Below are 15064 nucleotides of genomic sequence, written 5' to 3'. Positions count from 1 at the left end.
TGAGTGCCTTGGAGGTGGATAAGCGCTGTACAAGTGAAAGATCATTTACCATCAGCAGTGCTGGAGTGTTGTACAGTTACCGTACCAAACAGTGATGGAGGCGGTAAGAACACTTTCCATAGTGCATCTGTAGAAGCAACTGAGGATTGTGGTGGACATGCATGGCTAGTAGAGTTATCAGATGATGGATATTATAAGAATGATGAGGATGATTTGTTATGATTTCCTGGTCATGTGTTCATAATAATGATGTCATGAGATGAATGCATGTTGGCTGTGCTCATGTGTGAGGTGAAGCTGAAGCAGCTGAAGCTTTGTTTTGTTTTTCTCTCCTACAGCTTGTTAGGTCGCCATGGTGACGTCCAGAAAGACGTGGAGTTGAACTGTGGATGTGTGAGTGATGACATTTCACCTCAGCTTCCAATTTGCAGAAAAAGAAAACATGTGAACACTTTAATGTCAGGGGAAAAATTAATATCCTGAATCCTAAATATTCGGATGTTGACTACCACCAGACTACCACCACATGCATTCAGAGACCCTCGGAAAATCGCCTCTTTATGGTCTAAATATTCTGGTCTAAATAAAGAGAAAGACAAAGCAAACAGTAAGGTGATATTCCTTCCATTCAATAATAAGAATGCTCACTAATCCCAGACAATACACCCACACCCCAAACGTGCAAATTCATCTGAAGCTATGTGTGTCTTTGAACACAACTCTTCCTGGCTCATAACATGCTTGGAGTGTGATTCAAATGTCGTGCTATTTTTAAAGGTACGTGTGCCATCTTTTAGCGAGGGTACAATGTTCAGGTCATTTGTTCTTGGTCATTTGGTCATCTGTTCTTGCAAATATACAGTATATACATGATTGTCCCTTCCTTCATAGAGTACAGTAAAAATATATAGTACAGTATATACAGTACATGATTGTCCCTTCCTTCATAAAATGGACAAATTTCACTCATAGTTGCAAATGGTGGTTAACCATGATTGATTCATTTGATTCAAATGTGTAATGATTGGATGGCCCGAGATGGAATGCTTTGAAGCGTGAGGCAAACGTGTCAGTATGCTTGAAAAGCGTACAGTGTACCATGTTGGCAGGACTGGATAAAACATGTCGTCATAGAATGTCATTTTGGTGCAGAACAAGGTCAAAGCAGTCGGGAAAGGTCATTTCAGGGATTTATTCAAGCATCTTTTGACTGCAAATCAAACCAAATCAGCTCATGAATGCCCTCAGCAGCTGGCATCAAGTTGGATTCTGCAGCCATCCAATCACAAACGATATATATTACAGCTTCATATACAAATATAGAAATGTACATTCAATAAATACAACATGGCACATTTGGGAGGTGTACCTGGCTAGTGTGGGGGCCAGTGCATTCCACTTGGCATACCATGTCATGTTTGCAGCCATCTTGCGTGTTAGGCTGGGCTAAGCTAACCAGGGATTCAGTGCGTCCCTGCCATGCTGCATCAGCGTAACATTTCACAAAGTCTGCAGGGGTGCAGGAGAAAGCGTTTTAAAGTGACCTGTGACGCAAACGCAATCAAGGCTTCATGACATAAACACAATTAATTATCCAAAATATATAACACTGATTTTTTTTCAAAACAAACGTGGTGTTTACAAGACCAATGTGATTCTCAGCAGACAGTCAATTCTTCTTTGGTCCGGGTAGTGGTTGGGTCCATGTCTAGGGTTGGCGGGTAGTGGTTGGGTCCATGTCTAGGGGTGGCGGGTAGTGGTTGGGTCCATGTCTAGGGGTGGCGGGTTGTGGTTGGGTCCATGTCTAGGGGTAGTGGTTGGGTCCATGTCTAGGGTTGGCGGGTAGTGGTTGGGTCCATGTCTAGGGGTGGCGGGTTGTGGTTGGGTCCATGTCTAGGGGTAGTGGTTGGGTCCATGTCTAGGGGTGGCGGGTAGTGGTTGGGTCTATGTCTAGGGGTGGCGGGTAGTGGTTGGGTCCATGTCTAGGGGTAGTGGTTGGGTCCATGTCTAGGGGTGGCGGGTAGTGGTTGGGTCCATGTCTAGGGGTGGCGGGTAGTGGTTGGGTCTATGTCTAGGGGTGGCGGGTAGTGGTTGGGTCCATGTCTAGGGGTGGCGGGTAGTGGTTGGGTCCATGTCTAGGGGTGGTGGGTAGTGGTTGGGTCCATGTCTAGGGGTGGCAGGTAGTGGTTGGGTCCATGTCTAGGGGTGGCGGATAGCGGTTGTGTCCATGTCTAGGGGTGGCGGGTAGTGGTTGGGTCTATGCCTAGGGGTTGCGGGTAGTGGTTGGGTCCATGTCTAGGGGTAGTGGTTGGGTCCATGTCTAGGGGTGGCGGGTAGTGGTTGGGTCCATGTCTAGTGTTGGCGGGTAGTGGTTGTGTCCATGTCTAGGGGTGGCGGGTAGTGGTTGGGTCTATGTCTAGGGGTGGCGGGTAGTGGTTGGGTCTATGTCTAGGGGTTGCGGGTAGTGGTTGGGTCCATGTCTAGGGGTAGTGGTTGGGTCCATGTCTAGGGGTGGCGGGTAGTGGTTGGGTCCATGTCTAGTGTTGGCGGGTAGTGGTTGTGTCCATGTCTAGGGGTGGCGGGTAGTGGTTGGGTCTATGTCTAGGGGTGGCGGGTAGTGGTTGGGTCTATGTCTAAGGGTGGCGGGTAGTGGTTGGGTCCATGTCTAGGGTTGGCGGGTAGTGGTTGTGTCCATGTCTAGGGGTGGCAGGTAGTGGTTGGGTCCATGTCTAGGGGTGGCAGGTAGTGGTTGGGTCTATGTCTAGGGGTGGCGGGTAGTGGTTGGGTCTATGTCTAAGGGTGGCGGGTAGTGGTTGGGTCCATGTCTAGGGTTGGCGGAAGGGGTTGGGTCCATGTCTAGGGGTGGCGGGTAGTGGTTGGGTCCATGTCTAGGGTTGGCGGGTAGTGGTTGGGTCCATGTCTAGGGTTGGCGGGTAGTGGTTGGGTCCATGTCTAGTGTTGGCGGGTAGTGGTTGGGTCCATGTCTAGGGTTGGCGGGTAGTGGTTGGGTCTATGTCTAGGGTTGGCGGGTAGTGGTTGGGTCCATGTCTAGTGTTGGCAGGTAGTGGTTGGGTCCATGTCTAGGGTTGGCGGGTAGTGGTTGGGTCTATGTCTGAGGGTGGCGGGTAGTGGTTGGGTCCATGTCTAGGGGTGGTTAGGTTAAAGGGACAAAATGCTACAAAAAATGAAATGATGCCTGTCGCTCTGAATCAAAGTAATCCAAAGTTCATACAGGCCATCATTGCTCTGCATGGATTATAAAAACAAAGATTGCAAACTTGTAACTTTGTTTTCAGCAGTAGAGGTGAAAGGTGAAAGGCAGTGTTGGCGTGACGTGTGTGTGTGTTGGATTGCTAAAGTGGGCTGGCTTCTGGAGGTGATGGGGGGGCTTGGGGGCGTGTCTCCAAGTGCATCAAGCGTTGTGAGCAAAGAGGCTGCCCTGCGTCTTCATCTTGTGCATCCTACAAAAGCAGAGAAGAAGACGACATTTAGAAAAGACACGCCTGCACTCACGCCGCCCTGATGCTGACTTTCTTGTGCACGGGGGCACAAGACTGGTGGCAGGAGCGATGGCGTTGATCATGTGAAGATCATGTTCTATGATGCAAGGTGCCACTTAGCATCACCGTCGCACACGTGCTCATGCATGAGCAAGAGCAGCGTGGGCTTTGATTTGGTGGATTATTCCTAGTTGTTGTGTTTAGTTCTATGCTGCCAGGTATACTATTTGACATGTCTATGCTGTGCATGTGCTCATGCATGACTTTGTAGATTATTTTGAGTCATTTTTTGTGTGGGATAGGCTCCAGCATACCCCCGTGACTCTGATGAGATGGATTTTTGGTGTGTTTGTATGATGCAAGGTGGTAGTTATTGGTCATAAGTGGCAGCAGGAAGGATGGTATGAACTGTGTGTCATGTCTGCGATGGGGGTGAACTTGCCACGTTGCCTTTGTAGATTATTGGGAGTTTTACTTTCTCTACTTTATTGTGAAATCGTGACCTGAAAGTAGTAGTTTATTACTTTTATAACTGGCAGGAGGACTGACTGCATGAATTGTATGATATGTTTGGGATGCACATGCATGAACAAAGGTGTGTGTGTGTGTGTGTGCGTGGACTGTATGGGACAGTGTAGCATAGCAAGGTGGTCAATGTTCCAATCTAAAGCATCCTTATTGAGATGTTCTTTTTGAACTTACAGTTTTTCTTTGCGGCTCATGTTGTCTTCTTTGGACTTGACAAACACAGCAGCTTCTCCACCTCTCAGCAGGTCAGCAAACTCTGCTTCCTTGGCACTGAAGATGATCCTAAAAGAAAACACAAAGCATGAGTTGTGTGGTGCAATGCTGATGTACGGACTGAGGAACATACTTGGACTGGGTCTCTCCAGACTTGATGCGCAGTTTGCGGACGTGGAACCTGCTGCTGCCCCACCAGTCTGACCAGCTGATGATGGCGTCCTTCTCCCAGCGCAGCTTGACCATCATCAGGTCGCCCATGTCCATGTCGGTGGTGATGAGGAAGGACAGGGTGGTGTTGGCGTTCATGACGGGCCTGTCAAAGGTGACGTGGATGTGCATCAGCCTCTTCTTGCTTCTACAATATGTTCTCTTTGACACACACACGCACGGCACCACATACATACACACACACACACACAGCACCACACACACACACACACACACACACACACACACAGCACCACACACACACACACACACACACACACACACACACACAGCACCACACACACATGCACATATCACCACATACTAATGTATGTCTTTGTAAGTTTCCTGTTTGGTGATGGGACCCCTGCTGGCTGCCATGAATAATGAGGTACTCACAGGACATGAGGGATGTCTTCCTTCTCTCCGTGGGTTCCGTACAAGGACACCTTGATGGGCTGCTCGGTGAAGCTGAGGCTGTCCTTGCTGAACAGATGCATCTTGACCTGGTAGTGGAACACTAGGGGGCACAATACACACCCATCAGCTTTCAACACTCTTCCTTGCACCTGTCCCACAATAAACCCTCCATTACTATCTCACGCACACCCCCAGCCCCTGTCATGTGACCTCCTGTTGGACACGCTGCAAGACCACTTCCTTACATGTTCTATTTTACGTTTCATACAGAGCACCTGTGGCCTTCCTGTTACACATTTCATACATCTGTCACTTTGGAGTCGTATCATTTCCTTTCACTTCCTGTTTGCTCTGTGTGCATGCGGGGGCACAACGCCATCAGACAGCCTCGTGGGCGTGGCCAGTGTTAGAGATGTTCACAATGATCCATTAGAAAGATATTTGTTTAAAGAGCTACTCGATGGGGGTGTCACGAGACAAGACGGCCCACCAGATTGGGTCTATGAAAGCGAGACGAGACAATATTCTCACATTACTTTGAAGAAAAGTATCAGCACTCTTCTGCACTCTGTGTGTATGCTAGCGGCCCCGCCTCCACCCACTGAGACAAAGAGACCGTATGACTGACAAAAGGGCTCACTCCGTTGATACCGTTGTTCTATGGAACAAACACACCAAGGTGCTGAAAGCAATGAAACTCCTCCTGCCTGCACATGGCCATATATTGATTAGCCACGTCCTTTTCATTCATTGTGTTCACTTATTGTCATCCCAGGCCGAGCGCCCACCACCTTGTCACGTTTTAACCTCGCGAGACCTTGCGACACCCTAACTATTCCAAATATTTAACAATTGAAGAAAAAAATACATCGATAGGTTCATATAATAAAAGCAAACCAGTTGAAGTTTAAGGTCTTTGGGGGCCAATGGGGAATCCACGTGTTCTGCCTAGCAACAAACGATGTAAGCAGAGAAAAGGAACGTGACGGAATGACTTTCATTGAATGAGAAAAGGAATTACTCCTCCATGCATGTAAAGATCGCTCATTGCTGCACGGAAACAGGAGTTGAGAACCTCTCATCCTATTTCAGATGGTTACCTTTGTACGGCATCATGTCCCGCGTCTTCAGGTACATCTTGGCGCTGCGCGTGGTGCGCACCTTGTTGATGTTGTAGCCGATCTTGTTGCAGCGGTTCTTGCGACAGCTGAGGCACAGGCCCTTGTTGAACGCCTCCTTGGAGCTGCAGCGGAAGGCCACGCTCTGCTGCTGCGTGTTCAGCAGCGAGTCGATGAATAGGTGGATGGAGCGCTCGTGGGAACACTTGACCAGCTGGTCCATGTCTGCACACGCAGCACATATCTCCAGTCAGTCATCTCCAAAGTTCACACACTGATGGCCCACCAAGCCCTAATACGTCATGTCTTCCTCCTAGCTTAGCAACACAAGTCATCATATGCCACAAAGATGGCCGACATATGGGATTTCAACAACAATACTTTGTTATGAAATTATAATATTCATTAACAACATCCACCAAGTCAGAACAACAACCAGAAAGTGCTAGAATTCTCCCTCCTAGCTTAGGGGCTAGTGCCACAAAGATGGCCGACATGCTGCAATACTTCCCCTCCCAAATACCACATTTTGTCATCGTTTTCTTTAAGAAATGGAAATACTGCATGGATATATGATCACAAGTAGTGTCCAAGATGGACTATATATATATATATATATATATATATATATATATATATATATATATATATATATATATATATATATATATATATATATATATATATATATATAGAACATATTCCCCAAAGATGGCTGACATGCTCGCTTTAAAAGGCAATACTTTGACTCACAAATAGCAGATTTTTTTTTAAGAATTAGGGAATATTTATATGTACCGTTTACAGTATATAGCATCAAAAATAAAGTTCAAACTCAACAATTTTTTTTACATTTTTCACAAATATGGCTGACATTCTGAATTAATAAAATACTTTGCCTTACAAATCCTGCCATATTTCGCTAAATATTAATTCTGAGCAGCTCGTGTCATAAAAAAAACAACAACAGATATTTGTATTCATTACATATTCCACAAAGATGGCTGACATGCTGGATTTAAACTGCAATACTTTGCCTCACAAAGTTGCTTTTTCTAATGTATGGAATTGTTGTTTGACACATATTAGACATTATGTTTTATGTTTGACACATTATGTTTTATGTTTGATACATATTACACATTATGTTTTATGTTTGACACAGTGTGTTTTATGTTTGACACATATTAGACATTATGTTCTATGTTTGACACATTATGTTTTATGTTTGATACATATTACACATTATGTTTTATGATTGACACAGTGTGTTTTATGTTTGACACCTATTACACATTATGTTTTATGTTTGATACATATTACACATTATGTTTTATGATTGACACAGTGTGTTTTATGTTTGACACCTATTACACATTATGTTTTATGTTTGATACATATTACACATTATGTTTTATTTTTGACACAGTATGTTTTATGTTTGACACATATTACACATTATGTTTTATGATTGACACATTATGTTTTATGTTTGACACATATTAGACATTATGTTTTATGTTTGACACATTATGTTTTATGTTGGATACATATTACACATTATGTTTTATTTTTGACACAGTATGTTTTATGTTTGACACATATTACACATTATGTTTTATGATTGACACATTATGTTTTATGTTTGACACATATTACCCATTATGTTTTATGTTTGACACATATTGTTTTATGTTTGACACATATTACACATTGTTTTATGTTTGACACATTGTTTTATTTTTGACACATATTACACTGTTTTATGTTTGACACATGTTTTATGTTTGATACATATTACACATTATGTTTTATTTTTGACACATTATGTTTTATGTTTGACACATATTACACATTGTTTTATGTTTGACACATATGTTTTATGTTTGACACATATTATATGTTTGACACATACTACACATTATGTTTTATGTTTGATACATATTACACATTATGTTTTATGATTGACACATTATGTTTTATGTTTGACACATATTACCCATTGTTTTATATTTGACACATTATGTTTTATGTTTATGTTTTATGTTTGACACATTATGTTTTATGTTTGACACATATTACCCATTATGTTTTATGTTTGACACATTATGTTTTATGTTTGACACATATTACACATTGTTTTATGTTTGACACATTATGTTTTATGTTTGACACATATTACCCATTATGTTTTATGTTTGACACATTATGTTTTATGTTTGACACATATTACACATTGTTTTATGTTTGACACATATTACACATTATGTTTTATGTTTGACACATTATGTTTTATGTTTGACACATATTAAACATTATGTTTTATGTTTGACACATTATGTTTTGTTTGACACATATTACCTATTATGTTTTATATTTGACACATATTATGTTTTATGTTTGACACATATTACACATTATGTTTTATGTTTGACACATTATGTTTTATGTTTGACAAATTGTTTTGTTTGACACATTATGTTTTATGTTTGACGCATGTTACACATTGTGTTTTATGTTTGACACATTATGTTTTATGTTTGACACATTACACGTTTTATGTTTGACACATATTACATATTATGTTTGACACATTGTTTTATGTTTGACACATATTACACATTAGGTTTTATGTTTGACACATTATGTTTTATGTTTGACACATTACACGTTTTATGTTTGACACATACTACATATTATGTTTCACACATTGTTTTATGTTTGACACATATTACACATTATGTTTTATGTTTGACACATTATGTTTTATGTTTGACACATATTACACATTATGTTTTATGTTTGACACATTATGTTTTATGTTTGACACATATTACACATTATGTTTTATGTTTGACACATATTACACGTTATGTTTTATATTTGACACATTATGTTTTATGTTTGACACATATTACACATTATGTTTTATGTTTGACACATGTTACATACATGTTTGACACATATTACACATTATGTTTTATGTTTGACACATTGTTATGTTTGATACATATTACATACTATGTTTCGTTTGACATACGTTTTATGTTTGACACATATTACATATTATGTTTGACACATATTACACATTGTTTTATGTTTGACACATATGTTTTATGTTTGACACATTATGTTTTATGTTTGACACATATTACCCATTATGTTTTATGTTTGACACATATGTTTTATGTTTGACACATATTACATATTATGTTTGACACATATTACACATTGTTTTATGTTTGACACATATGTTTTATGTTTGACACATTATGTTTTATGTTTGACACATATTACACATTGTTTTATGTTTGACACATATGTTTTATGTTTGACACATATTACCCATTATGTTTTATGTTTGACACATATGTTTTATGTTTGACACATATTACATATTATGTTTGACACATATTACACATTGTTTTATGTTTGACACATATGTTTTATGTTTGACACATTATGTTTTATGTTTGACACATATTACCCATTATGTTTTATGTTTGACACATATGTTTTATGTTTGACACATTATGTTTTATGTTTGACACATATTACACATTGTTTTATGTTTGACACATTATGTTTTATGTTTGACACATTATGTTTGACACATATTACACATTATGTTTTATGTTTGACACATATTGTTTTATGTTTGACACATATTACACATTATGTTTTATGTTTGACACATTATGTTTGACACATATTACCCATTATGTTTTATGTTTGACACATTATGTTTTATGTTTGACACATTGTTTTATGTTTAACACATATTACCCATTATGTTTTATGTTTGACACATTATGCTTTATGTTTGACACATATTGCCCATTATGTTTTATGTTTGACACATTGTTTTATGTTTAACACATATTGCCCATTGTGTTTTATGTTTGACACATTATGGTTTATGTTTGACACATCTTACCCATTATGTTTTATGTTTGACACATTATGTTTTATGTTTGATACATATTACCAATTATGTTTTATGTTTGACACATTGTTTTATGTTTGACACGTTACATATTATGTTTTACTGTATGTTTGACACATTACACATTGTGTTTTATGTTTGACACATATTATGTTTTATGTTTGACACATATTACACATTATGTTTTACAGCTATCCTGTTGCCACCACATGTTTTATGCTGCATTGCTTGAGCATCGAAGACATTGTGCAGCCATTTCATGATAAAAAGGAGCTTATTGTTCACTTGGGGGGTGAGGTGGGGGTACATACTTTGTAAGCCCTTGATGCCTTCCAGCGCGATTCCCATCAGGGTGTTCTGGATGTTGCAGCCCGGCTGGAAGGTGCCTCCGTTGGGGTAAATGTCGATGTGTCCCACCGCCTTCTGGATGCCGATGCTGCGGCCTGGTGAGCCTCGGGTGTTGGTGTGCAGGACGTCCACAAACTGGGCGTCGTCTCTGGACAGGGTGTCCTGGTCCTCGGCGTGCTCGAAGGTGGGGCCGGCGGGATCCAGTCCTGTCAACATGCAAACGCAAGGATTGGACACGCCCCCTTTGCAGATATTTACACGTGATGTTTGCTGCTACGCAAGCCTGCAACAAGCTTCCACTTAAGGGGTGCGTGCATGAAGATGTGGTGCTGTCCCCCGTGAAGTGCTGATGAGAGACTTTGCTCACATTTGGTGCTCATGAACTGAAAACATCGCTTTTATTTCACAAGAAGAAGAACGTTGGCGTTGCTGCTACCTGTGATCCTGCTGATCTTATGGTCTGTCAGGTCTCCAGCAATTCCGGCCACATGCGCCCCCAGACTGTAGCCCAGCAGATGGATCTTCTCCCAGGACAGGTGCAGCTCCTTCTGCAGACATGCCGCACACACACACACACACCAAGTTGAAGGATTGCAGTCGTGAAGAAGAAGAAGAAGAAGAACAAGAAAAAGAAGAAGAAGAAGAAGAAGAAGAAGAAGAAGAATAACAAGAAGAAAAAGTTAAATCTATCCATCTATCTATGAACTCCCTAAGATGGCGGTAGCTGCATGTGAAGTATGAGTGGTCAGCATCTGGCAGCTTCATCAAGCTCTGCATGCACTCTAAAATGTTTTTGTGTTGTGTGAAAGTCATGCATGTCATACTACTAATGCTGACTCAGCAGTATTTTCCTGACTGCTATTCCAGTGAATTTAACCCAACCAATTATTACCTGCTTCCAATACACACTTGTACACTGTGGGTACATCAAGACTTGGGTTATGAGTACAGTATTCCATGCGTGTACATAGTGTATACGTGTACATAGTGTGTACTGTGGTGTATTCCATGCGTGTACTGTGGTGTATTCCATGCGTGTACATAGTGTGTACTGTGGTGTGTAGATGGCGGTGCATCCACCTGAATCCAGGTGACAAACTTGGCCACGTCACGGCCCACCAGCTTGGTGTAGGCGGCAGAGGTGGTGTAGTGCTGATTGGCCCGCGTCAGCCAGTCCACCACGATGACGTTGGCGCCGGGCTCGCGCTCGTAGAGAGCCGACACCAGCTTGGGCACCCAGCTCTCAAACATGCCCGTCACCTACGGAGTGACATGACAGGCCGGTCTGGATTCACGCGTCCACAGGAAGCCAACTTTTGGGCGAGGGCGTAAATACGTACCGTCCAGCCGTGGATGATGACAAAGGTTTGCATGCCAGGGTTGAATTCACACTCCTGGATGCTTTCGGGTCTGCCGGCCACCAGGTAGCACATGTCATCATCGGGAATGTCGGCTGTGCGCAGGGAGAACTTGGACACGATGCCAGCGTAGTCCCTGATCCATTCAGTGGTGGTGGGCAGGGCGGGAGGGGTGGCGGTGCTGTTCACTGTTGCAACACACACACACGTGAGAGGTCATATGGGCGCGAAGGTCACGCACAGTGCACAAATAATCAGGGCTCATGAGCTTTTCAAAGGCTCTTTGGTAAATAAAATGACTTTTCTTCGTGGCTGACTGTCCACTTGTTGTATAAAACAAGACTCAATCGCCCCCTTTTGGCTTTCCAACATTTGTACCACAAACAAACTCATCTTGTTTCTCCAGAAACGATGATGTAACGCTCACGTGACCAGAAGTGAGCTTAAAAGGCAAGCCAACGAGACATGGCTCACCCCAGCCGACGTTCTCTTCATATTTTCTCGTCTTATTCTCCAAAATGACCCGCAGAAGTAATTGCACTTTGTCGCCTTGGAAACCGGAAGACAGGGCCTTTACATGCCCTGTGTTCTTCTTCAAGTTTGCTGTGTCACGTGTGTCCGTCTGCGCATGTGTTTACAGCGCCACTCGTAGGTGAGCCTTGTGTATTACATCCTCTTCACCGTTAGGTTGCGACTATTTACCTAGCGATTAATATTATTATCAACCCGCCAAAAAACCCAGGAACGTTCCCGTGTGGACAGGGCCTCAGATTAATCAATTCTGGCGCCATCTCTAGTCTACACGCGCTTTGGCACACGACACCGCGCAGCTCTCGTGCGCAGCCTACGGAACTCTGCCGGGACACGCGAGACGGCCACCGCTTTCACTAACCTCTACATAGCAAACGACACTTTACGTCCATCACGTCTACTTTATTAATGTATTAACTTATTAATGTTAACAATCATGTAATTCATCAAAGGTATTTTACAGGAACCACAAGCCCTCCAAAACCTAGCTTGAAGTGAAACATGCTAAGTGTTATTTAAACACTTCACAGGTTGCCTTCTACTTCTAGAAAAAAGTCAGCAGAAGTAGTAATTATGTTAAATTAGCGTGGAATGTAATTATAGTAATTATGGGAGTGACTGTATAAGACATAATGTATATGCAGACCTGCAGGCGTCTACTCAAGGCTTCTAAAACATGTAACACATATCCATGATTATTACATATGGAAAAAGAATGTATCGTCGCTCCTACCATAGGCATTAACGGTGGTGTGTTCAGGGTCAGAAGAAAAAGTTGCAAAGACTTTTCCCAAAATGATCCAAGCAGCGAAAAAACGTATATTTTCTTTTCCCATGTTATTAAAACGTCGGTCCTGTGAGGTGTCCTAAGATTAAAAAAAACAACCCACCAATAACCTTGGTCGATAAAAAAAAAAAAGAAAGCGTGGTAGAGCCCGACGTCCACTGAACTTTTTTTACGTCTGTCACCGCTCAGGGAACAGGACCGCTTTAAGAGCAGCTCATTTGCATATCACATGCTGATTGGTTGGGCTTCGGAAGGCGTGGCTCTACAGCCCATTTAGAGTGGTTGATCGTGCAGTCTTGGAAGATCTGTGCCATGAACGCCTCACCCTCTTGTGCTTTCCAAAATGATATCAAATCAAATACGATCGTTATTTCTTTACAGGTGTTTGTTTTATTGCTCGTCAAGGACGTTGGATTTGGAAAACAGGGACTGAAGCAACACTGCAGGGCCAAAACCATTCCCATTTCAAAAAGTGACGAGTGGGTGTGAGCCGCGTAGAGACCATCTTTATAGGGAGTTACGATAACTGAGATTACGCCGCCATGTTGGGGCCAATTCAAGCGCTCGGGTAGCGTGCACAGTACAACAACGCATGTAAATTGTAATGTCTCTGCACAAAGGGACGCATGCAAAATGTCTGTTTTATAATTATTTATAGATCTATATTTTCCAATGTGTAATATAATATCATTTTGCCATCTTTTGTTAAAACATTGAGATTGTATAAGAGTCAAAATATGACCATGTTCACCTCATGATGCTAGAATGAAAATAAATGACAGAGATATAAAAGCCCCAATATTTAAACATTGAAAATGATGAGAATATGTATATTTCTTCATTGTTATTTCATTTTTATTTATACCTCGAAACAAGTGCAGATTTTGCAAAATAAATGCAGTTTTATAAGTTTGCTGGAGATCATGGATGACTTTATTTGCAACCAGAGGTGATTTACACAAGGATCATTCTTAACTCTAAGCATCCATGACTGCCTTACGTTTAGGCTACTTTCAATGAAGTAGAAGACAATATTTAGGTAAACACTCTCTCCAAAACGTGCCAAGCTCATCAAAAGATGCCTTAAACTTAGTAACATCGCCCCAGGTGGCTGTCAAGTTTTTAAAACATTGTGACATGAAACATGTTAACATATACAGAGCCTACCTCGCACAGCTTGGAAGACGAGTTCGGCTTCCAGCCCAAACGGTTGATTTTATTCTCCCAAATTGTTCGTCTGTTGACATCTGAAGGGAATCTGTGCAGCTTGAAACCCTTCTCATGTCTATTTGTGCATCCAAATGCACAACAACCTGGCATTTTTGGGGAATAAACAAGAATACGGCCAAGAATACTGTAAAGACAAGGCGACTGCAAACGCGAATTTGGCCCCAAGATGGCTCCACGAGTCACGTGACTGTATTTTTTCGACTCATCATGTCCCAACTCTATCACAACTGTCAAACTCCAGGCCCGCGGGCCAAATGTGGCCACGTCATTTTATGTGGTCCGCGAGAGCAATTAAATAGGTCAAAAGCTTGCTTTGATCAAAAACTACATTTCCCACAATGCCTGTCGACTACAACACGAAGTGACGGCTCACCGCCACTAAACGGCAGTGTCTCCACATCAATGCCAACCAGTTGAATTGACAAATAAATGATGATCCCAAAATGTCCAGGGAGAGAAAAGTTGATGCGGATGGAAGACCGTTTCAGGAAAGATGGTAATGCGGGTACTTGTTTGTGCTGCAAGGAGAAAGACCGGTAAGTCTTTTGTTACGAAGCGGTGTCGGTTGTTAAAGAGTACAATCTGGTGGGCATTTTGACACTAAACACGGAGTTGGATGCAAGACTTTTGTAAAATGCTACGTCTGTCATACGTGTTGTTAGCAGCTCACAATTGTTGATTCGACAGGAACTAAGCCCATTTTAACCTTGACAAGAACGTTTTGAACAAAGTTAATGTCATCACTTGTGTTTTATGTTATTTTTCTTCATTCACTTGGATAGTTTGATCCTTGATTGATGGAGTCGTGTGCGTTTCATAAGCTGACAAATTCACTCGCTGTCCTGAAAAGCCCACAGAAGCAAAAAGGAGAGGAG

At 41.8% G+C, this 15064-nt stretch overlaps 2 protein-coding genes across 6 annotated transcripts in view; one reads left to right on the top strand and one right to left on the bottom strand.

The window, feature by feature from the left end:
- si:ch1073-396h14.1 (disintegrin and metalloproteinase domain-containing protein 10) overlaps positions 1–1694 on the top strand; it is a 62225-nt gene extending 60531 nt beyond the window's left edge. For both annotated transcript variants that reach the window (XM_054789608.1, XM_054789609.1), the window contains exon 17: positions 339–1694. The gene's annotated coding sequence lies outside the window, so the exon portion shown is untranslated. The remainder of the gene's footprint in view (positions 1–338) is intronic.
- On the bottom strand, positions 561–14320 carry LOC129188700 (lipoprotein lipase-like). 4 transcript variants are annotated; one of them, XM_054789611.1, is made up of 10 exons: positions 14127–14320; positions 11624–11829; positions 11364–11543; positions 10720–10831; positions 10247–10489; positions 5972–6214; positions 4851–4971; positions 4375–4557; positions 4203–4310; positions 561–3461 (listed from the first exon to the last, which is right to left on the bottom strand). In XM_054789611.1, exons 2-10 carry the CDS (start codon positions 11714–11716, stop codon positions 3413–3415), a joined length of 1332 nt encoding a protein of 443 aa, XP_054645586.1. In that variant the 5' UTR covers positions 11717–11829; positions 14127–14320; the 3' UTR covers positions 561–3412. The 4 variants fall into 4 exon arrangements, with proteins under 4 accessions (XP_054645586.1, XP_054645587.1, XP_054645588.1 ...); XM_054789612.1 differs by lacking the exon at positions 14127–14320 and adding an exon at positions 12116–12299; XM_054789610.1 differs by lacking the exon at positions 14127–14320 and adding an exon at positions 12906–13147 and having other exon boundaries at positions 563–3461.
- Between the last annotated feature and the right edge of the window lie 744 nt (positions 14321–15064).

Source organism: Dunckerocampus dactyliophorus, chromosome 10 (assembly GCF_027744805.1).
Source record: "Dunckerocampus dactyliophorus isolate RoL2022-P2 chromosome 10, RoL_Ddac_1.1, whole genome shotgun sequence".
In the NCBI taxonomy this organism is placed as follows: Eukaryota; Metazoa; Chordata; class Actinopteri; order Syngnathiformes; family Syngnathidae; genus Dunckerocampus; species Dunckerocampus dactyliophorus.
This window is presented reverse-complemented; position numbering and strand designations above follow the sequence as displayed.